At 43.9% G+C, this 9,781-nt stretch overlaps 1 protein-coding gene across 1 annotated transcript in view; it reads right to left on the bottom strand.

The window, feature by feature from the left end:
• Nucleotides 1-1,606: 1,606 nt before the first annotated feature.
• Nucleotides 1,607-9,781, bottom strand: part of LOC5512643 (endothelin-converting enzyme homolog) — a 42,104-nt gene continuing 33,929 nt past the window's right edge. Inside the window, exons 14-19 of the mRNA XM_048725686.1 lie at nucleotides 6,388-6,455; nucleotides 5,122-5,246; nucleotides 4,717-4,782; nucleotides 4,295-4,390; nucleotides 3,622-3,695; nucleotides 1,607-3,012 (exon numbers count right to left, since the gene is read on the bottom strand). Coding sequence (XP_048581643.1) covers nucleotides 2,913-3,012; nucleotides 3,622-3,695; nucleotides 4,295-4,390; nucleotides 4,717-4,782; nucleotides 5,122-5,246; nucleotides 6,388-6,455 — 529 coding nt within the window. The 3' untranslated portion in view covers nucleotides 1,607-2,912. The remainder of the gene's footprint in view (nucleotides 3,013-3,621; nucleotides 3,696-4,294; nucleotides 4,391-4,716; nucleotides 4,783-5,121; nucleotides 5,247-6,387; nucleotides 6,456-9,781) is intronic.

Raw genomic sequence — 9,781 nt, 5'->3', positions numbered from 1 at the left:
TTTTCATCACAACTCGAAAAGATCAAAATGGAATTCTCTTTCAAGACGCGTGTACTTCAGTTTGAAGGAAAATTTAATATAATGACTAAAATATACTTTAATGAAAAAAAAAATACTTTAAAAAAATACTTTAATGAAATACACCTATGTCAATGTTTTCTTTTTTTCTGAAGACAAAAGATACAATCTCCAAGCATTAACTAGACCTTGCTTGCTCAACTTTGAAAAAGAAAAGTTTGCCGTTCGCTAAAAACTATTATCTATTACATTTAACCATTGGATCATTCACTGCATGTGCTCTCAACCATTTATTATTCCCCGCTGTTCCTCCAAAGCATTTTACTCTTTTATAATGAGAGGCAGGAATAAAACAAGGATGTGAGATATGCAACCATTTCTCTCTTAAAGGCTTCTGACTCATGGAAGATTGGTATAGTCGTATATAATCGTGGCGATAAACTCTGCCGGGGCGTCATTTCATACGAAAGAAATATATTCTGGTATACATATATTAAACATTTTTCAAATTCAATTTTAGGTACAGTCTACAAAATAGCCACACATTCTACAGACAGTTCTTGTTTCAAACTATACCAATCGTAATTATGACAAAGGTAAAAAGAATGGAAGAAATACTTAAAAATTCAACATCAGAGTAAAATGTTTGGCACATATTAAAATAACCACGCATACCTTGTTCTATTGACGAAAATCTTCGTATTCACACCAGGGGTGGATTAAAAAATACTTAGAAGGTGTCTACCTCAAGAAAATTTCGAAATCGAAAAGTGCGGCCGGATCCTTCTCACACGTCAGGTGTTTCGTTGATCACTTGCCGTACAATAACTTTTAAATACATCACCCCAAATTAACTTAGCAAATAGCAAGTTAACAAGACTAGAAGCTATAAATTAGTCGTTTGCTCCAAGACCATCTCCTAATTTAGCCTGTTTATGGGGCTTTTATTGTGCACAACCCACGTATGGTATGCGTAAAGAGAACATGTCTGCGCGGACAAGCTTTAATAGCTGTAAGTTAGCATTTCTAGGTTCCCAAAAGTCATCGAGCTTCCATAGCTTTGAGCAAATAGCTACCAGCATTGCGTGAAAGAGGTTTGAACCTGCGTCAAGGCCTTTTTCAGCCAAAAATAGAGCATTGGGCTATCGGTAAGAGGTTTCTCAATGAGATAAAAGTCATATAGCTTTGAGCCAAAATCTATAGACGTTGTTATAAGCTTTTATCGCAAATCTATCAAAATTTGTTAAACAAGAGTATAGAGGATTCCAGTGAATTATATTGAAGAAATAACCAATATCACTCATGTAAAATGGTTCGACATATATCATAGATTTCAGCGAGAAATATCTATGGATATTCATGAAAACTCCTCAAAGTCTTCGTGCGCATAGTTCAATAAAAAGTTAATATGTTCAGCTTGCGTTATCTAGACAGTGAAATTACTAGGGACAACGACATTAAGTATGTTTCCAGGTTTTCCTTTTTCTGTAATCCAAAAAGGGATTGAGGAAAAATTAACATTATTCTAAAAAAATTATTCCTTTCAAATGTCTTTAAATTCTAGAGAAATTCGCTATATAAAACATCACTCTTTCAATATATTTAATATTTTCAATAAAATCACATTACATTGAACATAACGCAATACTGTTTTTGTAATGTTTGCTTAGCCGCGTTTTCGCGCTCTTTGCAATTCAATTAACCCCAAATATTTAGGGAACAAAACGCGAATATTTTGGGAACAAAACGCGAATATTTTGGGAACAAAACGCGAATATTTTGGGAACAAAACGCGAATATCTTGGGAACAATAATGGATGTCTGTAGCATATAATCTGACAGTTTTTTTTCTGCATTTCTGGTATTTCTTATCGGTAAATAATCACGTTTTAGTAAAACATCAGAGATGCGAAATTATGCTAAATGTTATCTTTTGCTATTTACATGACGATTGAACCATATGGAAAGCAAAACAATACATTTTAAAGTAACATTTAAAAAGTACGCAAATCTTTTGAGATTTGCAAGTGCTCCACACACTTGTCGATGTACCGTATAGTGAATGCTGAAGTTTTATCCCGAAACCCGCTTCAATTTAACGGTGGAATCACTGAGCGTAGTATGCAAATGAATAACAAATACTCATGCTTCACTCTCTCATAGTTTCATCTCCCTTTTCGCCTCCTAGCTGGGCTACTTTGAGGTTTTCTCCTTGTGTGTTTCTCTCACCAAAACTCTCTGTCTCTCCATCCACTTGACACGCGGATGGCCAAGCATTCGTTTCTCGTCCATGCGAATGGTTTCCTCGCTTCCATCGTCATTCGCAACTGAATCAATCCCTTTGTCGTCTTTCTTTGCCTGTTTTATGAACTTGAAATGGTGCGGTAGCGACCCAACTCGGCCACCATAATCATATTTGTACTCTTCGGCAATTCTCCTCGCTACATCCTCGTCGTCAGTATCAAGCTCAACGGCCCAGATGTTTGTCAACTCTTCGTTGTTGTCATCGTTCTCGTAAGATTCAAAACTACAGATTCCAACTCGCACATGAGCTACAGCAACTACGAACACAAGAACAAGCGACCAGTGCACAAATCTCGCCATTTTCACTAACAAGCTTGGCGCAGAATTCAAAATAGTGCCCTGTAGACACACATTTGATGGCGCAGTGATCTCAATTAACTATTCATGGCCGCTCTGTATTTTGATTGGCTGAACCTGGAGTGAAATTTTAATAAGAGCTGCTTAAAAATGTTGAACTCGCCTTTCATCAAGGACAGTTGTCGCCAGTAGTCCAAAACAATATTCGACTTGCTTTTTTTTCATCGAGGAGGCAATTCAAGAGCCAAACCTGACAGCTTCTACTGATTCTAGATGCTTCGTGGTCATGCCTTTTACCAAATCTTGCATTTTTTAACTGGATTCATTGGCGATCCAAGGGGACAGCTAAAGGCTTTGGCAAAACCTTGCACGTTTTGAAGAGTGGCGTTCACCCTAAAAAGTTATCAATGCATTATTGCCATGGTCCTAGACAGATGAAATGTTATTAAACCTGATGCAACTGAACAAAAACATAACTCAACCTCATATTAATGGTTTCTTTTTTATGTGTCTGCTCAAGATTAGATCTTAATATAAACTGTGTTTACGTGACAGGATAAATGATTTTTACCTGCCACGACGAACGAATAACTAACTGTGTTTTAGGAGGGGGAGGGGAGGGGGGCTCAAAACAGAGACGAATTTATATATCCAGATGGGTGGGGGCGGGGATCCTGTTATTATTTATTTTTTGTTTACATTTTTTGAACTTGAAAAAACACTACAAATTGTTAAAACTTTAAGCAAAATAGCTTTATTTACACCATTTCCCTCGATTTATTCCATATATATTACTTGTTTTGAGACCAACCCCAAAAGGGAGGGAGGGTTGATGTTTACACATTATAATAGAGGTGTTTTCATGTCACGATAAGATAATAAATGAAAAGGTACTTATGCATAGTTCTAACAACTGCTTTCTGGAATTTTTTTATGTGATATGGAAATATAGAACATCTTATATCTAATGTTCCTCCAGATAGGTACTGTATATGTGTTTACCTGTAGGCGACTGGCGCATACCTTCCATACATCTCATATTTGCGCCCAAGCGGTTTGATGAGCTTACACCAACCCTGTTAATATTAACAAGATCGGGTCATCATTATCATCATTGCCATCGTTACCATAGTAATGATAGTCATAATCATCATAACCTTGTTATTTATTGCCGATAATAATAAATGCTATTATTGCCGTCTACAGGCCCAGGAGATACTGAAATGGCATAAAAAAATCATTTTTGTTCTTCCGAAGGTAGTCAGATTTTTATAAGAAAACTCCCCCCCCCCCCCCCCCCCCAGCAAAGTTAGTTCCACTTTTTTTGGATTTCGCAACGCTCCAAGAAAAATCCTGGGTACGGGCCTGGTCCCCATTATCACTATTATAATCGTTGTCGTGATAATCATCTTCGTCTTTGTCGTCATCATAATTTTTGTGGTCGTTGTTATCACGATTGTAGTCTTCTAATCAAACTAAATCATTCAACACCCAAATCATTCATGCATCAGCATTGCATCATCATTATAATCATACCGGAATCATCGTCATCATCACATCATTCATGAATCATCATTGTTATTAATTCATCATCATCATCATCACTTCATCATTCACGAATCATCGTCATCATTAATACATCGTGATCATCAGCTAGTACATGGTAAATACCAACCCTTGCAAAGCTGACGAAAAATACTTGATCATTAGTAAGCATAGCGCCGGGTAAACGCGGCTCCTCCCCATTTCGCTTTGTCCATTCTTTGTAAGCCTGAGGAGAAATCAGGCTTTGATTAATTTTAGCTGATAACACTAATTTCGCTTCGCTAGCGATTTAGGCTTCCGGTGTAACAAGCCGCCGCCATCTTGGAAGCGCAAAACTCCCGTATGTCCCCTCCCCCAAAGAAACAATGATTATTCTACATGCGTGCTGGATTTGGACATTGAGAGTCTGTGTGTAATTAGATTTGGGCTCCCTTTCGCAGTCCGCGATACAAAAGCGTCCATAATTTTTAGCACGTTCCCCCGTGGCACAAAGGTACGTGGGGTCTGGGAACGAGATTGGCGAGAGTGTAATTCTTAGAACCCAGTACTCACTTTGTATGCTTTCTCGATGCCAAGGTTATCTGCCATATTTTCCGACAATGAAAACCACCCATTGACCTAAACGCAAACGGTAAATAAATTTTCTTTATATTATACTAGCATTTTCTAACCTCAAAAGTCTGTGCTTAACCTGATCTCGCCATATTCACGAGTACCTAGGTCTAATTAATCAAAAATCAAATCTATTCCTAGGTGATATCATAACAGTGTAACTTTCTTTCTTGTTAACGCATATAAAATCTTGAAAAAATCCTGCAGTTTAATTTTTTTCAGCCATCTTGAAGAGCGCATTTAGATTAATAAAAATCTGTGAATATGTCATGAATCTCTAAAGAGTACAAAAAAAAAACTGTTTTATAACAATGCAAAAGCACATAACACTCTTCCGGTACTCGCCTTTTCTCCGTGGTAGGTAAAATTGTTATACTGACTCACGAAGCACTGCGCCCTCTTCTGGAACTCTAGGATCGTCTTGTTAGTCCACCATTGAACCTGGTTCCCATGCTCGTCATATTTACTTCCTTCAGAGTCAAAACACTCAAATCAAACAAGATAACTTCCTGCTGGCTGTGCGTTTACACCACTTCTGCTCACTTCCATATAAATTCACTCCCTGTAGAGCAGTCAAATCAATCACTTCCTGCTAACACTGTACTTGAGTGTATTCACTAATCCATTATATTCTCTCTAAGTAGAACTGCTAGAAGTCCTGACTGTGCCGTGCACACTTTAATACGTCACCCTTAACTTTCCCAATTCTTTAAATCTCACCTTATCCACACACGTCCCCCCCAACCTGTTCGATCTTTAACTTTGTTATATCTTAAGAGTATATTGTAGTTGTAGACGGTATTACAGAAAAGAGCAGAGTTGTATGACAAATTGCACTTTTGCACTTTCAAGGTATGACTAGAACGTGCTTGTGAGGTGTAATGATTGGGTAACTATTTCAGCTAGATGGCTAGGCATATTTCTTTGTCTAAAACCATACACACAGTCTCGTCTGCTTGTTTTTTTCCTTTGTGATAGCCAAAATTAATTTAGAAAAATAACGTAGCCAGAGGCGGATCCGGCAAAATAGGATAAGCTTGCCATGACCAATAAAAAGCAGCGATTTTCGGAATTTGGGGTATTTTTTATGATCCTGCTTAATAGATTTGATTTTTTACAGCAAAAAGTGTTAACCGCATGTCATCAGATCATTTTTACTTCCTTTTTTATACTCATTTAAAAATCTGCTTATAAAAAAAAAAAGCAGCAGGAAAAAACAAGTTGTCATGATGATGATGCCTGTACGCCCTTTCCGCTGGAAATATATCCTGCAAACAGCCGCCCCCCACGCCGAAACCTCCTGTTGATAAACAGCACGGCCACCACTGGCACGTGCGAATACAGCTATCGGGAAAACAAGTGGGAGTTGTTTGTACAAGTAATAAGGTGGAGTAAGGAAGGGTGCAAAAGTAAAAGCGAGAGCTTGCACGAAACAACCAGCACGTCTAACACTATTAAAACGAGTGGAAAGATTAAGAGCTCTAGAGGTAGGAGAGATAGGAGAGGAAATGACGTAGAAATCAAGCTGAGTGCCTCTGAACTACCTCTGTGTTCATGGATGACACTCTCATGTATTTTTAAAATACAATTAGACGGAATGTATGCATTTACCTTTGTCATCGAACCCGTGAGACACCTCGTGGCCGATTACACTCCCTATTGCGCCATAGCTAGACGCTCTGCAGCCATCACGAAACGACAAGTTTAGAAAAATAAAGAACATTAACGACAGGGCGGGGGTATATCAAAGGGTCCGGACATATGTTGGGGGGGGGGGGGGGGGGATGGCCAGGGGGTTTCAGTGAAACGGCCTGGGAGGCGCGAATCGCCCCTCCGGGCCTCCCAGCCCCGTCTCCATATATCAGGCAGATAATGCTTCACGTACATAAACAATAGGCAAAAGCTAATGTAGGCCAAATCGATTTCACGTACATAAGCTTTTGGCAATTGCTAATGTAGGCCAAATCGATTTCACGTACATAAGCTTTTGGCAATTGCTAATGTAGGCCAAATCGATTTCACGTACATGAATAATTAATTAGGGCTGCGTACATGAATAATTAATTAGGGCAATTGTTCGTGTAGGCTCAGGCAGATAATGTTTCGCGTACATAAATAATTAGGGCGATTGCCCATGTAGGCCGGGCGCGTTTCGCGTGCATGAATAATTAGGGCGTAGGCCGGGCGCGTTCGCGTACACGACTTTTGGGGCAAATAGCGATGGCGTCGGAAGGGCCGCGAAAACGAGGAGGGCCGCCGACCTACGGAGCGCGGAATAACCGTTTTTCGGCCGTAAATTCAAAGCCGCTGGCGTGGCGTTTAAACCTGAGCTTCACTCGAACACCTCGCTCCCGAACTCCTCGCGAATTTCTCGCAGCCTCTTTTTCATCTTTTCGCGTGCCTTCAGGGAGGGCCATTTCTCGCTTTTTTTATCGCGCGGTGCGAGGCCGTGTCGGGCTCTGATAGCGTCCTTGAGCGCGTTGTATCTCTCTCGTTCTTGAAGTATCAGCCGAAATTCATCGTCTGAGATACGCCTGTCTTGCAGAGACCAGCTCGCTGATCGAGTTTTTCTTACTCTCCGCTAAAACCATCGTGTCTTCGTGTTTAGCCACCTTGGTCGTAAGACCCCTAGAGACCACCCCCACGCCCGCGCCCACGACACCGACCACGCGGCTTCGTACTTTATGTGCATATATACGCATATATATATACGATGTCAGTCAGCGATAAACTTGACCCCCAACGAACACCCAGAATTCCTCTGGGGTTGAAAGCCGAGAGAACTGTTCACCGGGTCACTCTCAACCCGTCGGCGGCCTCCCCAGGCGGGACGCTGTATGTGGCGGTCCCAAAGCTATCGGAAGGCGTCACGCTCGTGCCTGGCTCCTTGAGGGTCGGTCTCGATCTCTCCGTCTCAGGCCATGCGAATAATACCGTCGTGAACAACGTCGGCCGAAATCTCGTGAGCCGCCAGAAAATCACGTTTGCTGGAGAAACGCTCCAGGACACTAGCCGCTACGACGTCTTCAAGACGTATGAGGAGCTTTACCTGTCCAAGGCCGAGAGAGAGGACCGCCTGGAGCAGGGCATACAGTCAGAAAACATGCGCAGGCTGGCGATAAAGCGACCAGTAACGCCAAGGAGGTCGCTCTAAACGCCGCCCACGGGGCGAGGTACACCATCCCGCTAGACCATTCTCTGCTGACGGACCACGGCGTGCTGTACCCAAGGGCGCTCTCCGAGGCGCTGCTCTTCGAGATCACGTTCGCAGCGGTTGATCAGGTAGTAGTCGGAAGCGATGCTACCAAATTATCCTATGGCATCAAAAATCTAGAGCTGGAGTACGAAAGCCTGAGGGACGACAACCTCGCCCGGTCTGCAGCCGCCGCCTACCAAAACGGCACAACGTTCTTCTACGAGCAAGTGAACCTTCACAAGACCGTCGTGATTAACAAAGGGACGGACAGCATAATCAACGAGAGTGTCAACCTGCCGCGAAGGTCTATGAGTGGCCTGTTGCTCCTCTTTGTGGAGCCATACACGGCAGGGGCTCGCGACTCTGAGAAGTTCGTGTACCCCGACATCAAGAGCGTTCGCGTTACAATCGACGGCATGCCAAACAAGGTCTTTAGCCAGGGGCTGCGCCCCACGGATTTCTGGAGGGAGGCGAAAAGGCGGTTCGTCCGCCCCTCCCGGGGGGGGGGGGGGGGGGGGGGGCACAGCGGAGCGCCCGCCGCCCCGGCAATCGGCCCCATGTCGTTCTATGGCGATAACAAGTTTGCTCTGTGGATCGACCTTCGAACGACGGACGACAGTGCTATCCATGGGGGTGGTCTCCGATTGGTCAATACCCGTGACGGTGTGCACCTCGAGATAAAACGCACGGCAAGCGGCTCGGGTAACGTGAACTGTCACGTGTTTGTGGTGGCCGACGCCCAGATGAACCTTATGAACGGACAGCTAGAGTCCAAACAATACTGAGCACATACGCCGGAGCGGTATGGACCCGAAAAACGTCCCATTTAAAGCTCTCATCGTGGGCCCGACGTCATGCGGGAAGACCCAATTCGTAGTGGACCGGCTGCGCGGCCCTTTCCGGGGCAAGTTTGACTACATCGTACTCGTGTACCCTACCTTTGTCTACAACAAAACATACGACGGCTTCGGCGAGGGCGACAATCGTCTGTTTGTCATCGCACCTGAGGCGGGTCAGATCGACATACTGCTGAGGTTTGTCTCCGCTCTCTTCGAAGGCACTAATACGCTAATCATACTCGACGACTGTGCGGCCTCGAAAGACGTAAAGAGGCGCTCTGACCAGCTTGTCAACTTGGCGTTCAGCGCGCGCCACGGTAGTATTAGCGTGTGGGTGATCACGCAGCAGCTCAGCAGCATCACGAAGCCGTTTCGTGAGAACATCGCGGCCTTGGTGGTCTTCTATACCCCGAGCAAGGCGGACATGAAAGCTATCCTGCATGACTACGGCGCGGAGCTCTCAGAAGAGAAGATGAAAGAGTACATGAAGGCCCTCAAGACGAAAAAGTTCTCGAAGTTAGAGTTTTGCTTGCGTCACCCTTATACCATCGTCCTAGTCGGACGATGATGAGCGACGAATGCTTTGAGAGTCTTCTCGAGGGGGGCGCCGCCGGCCTCCCGGCCGTCGAGTCGTTGGACTGCTCGACGCATCCTGCCGGAACGGCAGCCGGAGGTGAGCAAACTGAGGTAGCAGACGCGAGGGAGAAACTCGCGATTCTCGTAGCCTCGGGGAAGTCGAGAGAAATGGTAGGCAAGGCCCTGACTAACGACGACGTCAAGCGCATGAGCGCCGAGGAGGTGAGGAAGTACGAGAGGCGATACAAGACCGCTCTAGCCAGCCGGACTACAGACGCCCTGGCAGACAGCTTTCTGAAGCTTACGACCAAGCTAGTAGGCATGGCGCAGCCGATAGACAGTGTGGTCGGTCTTCACAATGACCTAGTGTCCGACTACATCATCAACAACGAGC

The sequence above is a fragment of the Nematostella vectensis genome, chromosome 3, assembly GCF_932526225.1.
Source record: "Nematostella vectensis chromosome 3, jaNemVect1.1, whole genome shotgun sequence".
NCBI classification, from domain to species: domain Eukaryota; kingdom Metazoa; phylum Cnidaria; class Anthozoa; order Actiniaria; family Edwardsiidae; genus Nematostella; species Nematostella vectensis.
The sequence above is the reverse complement of the archived record's forward strand: the minus strand, read 5'-3'. Positions and strand labels throughout refer to the sequence as shown.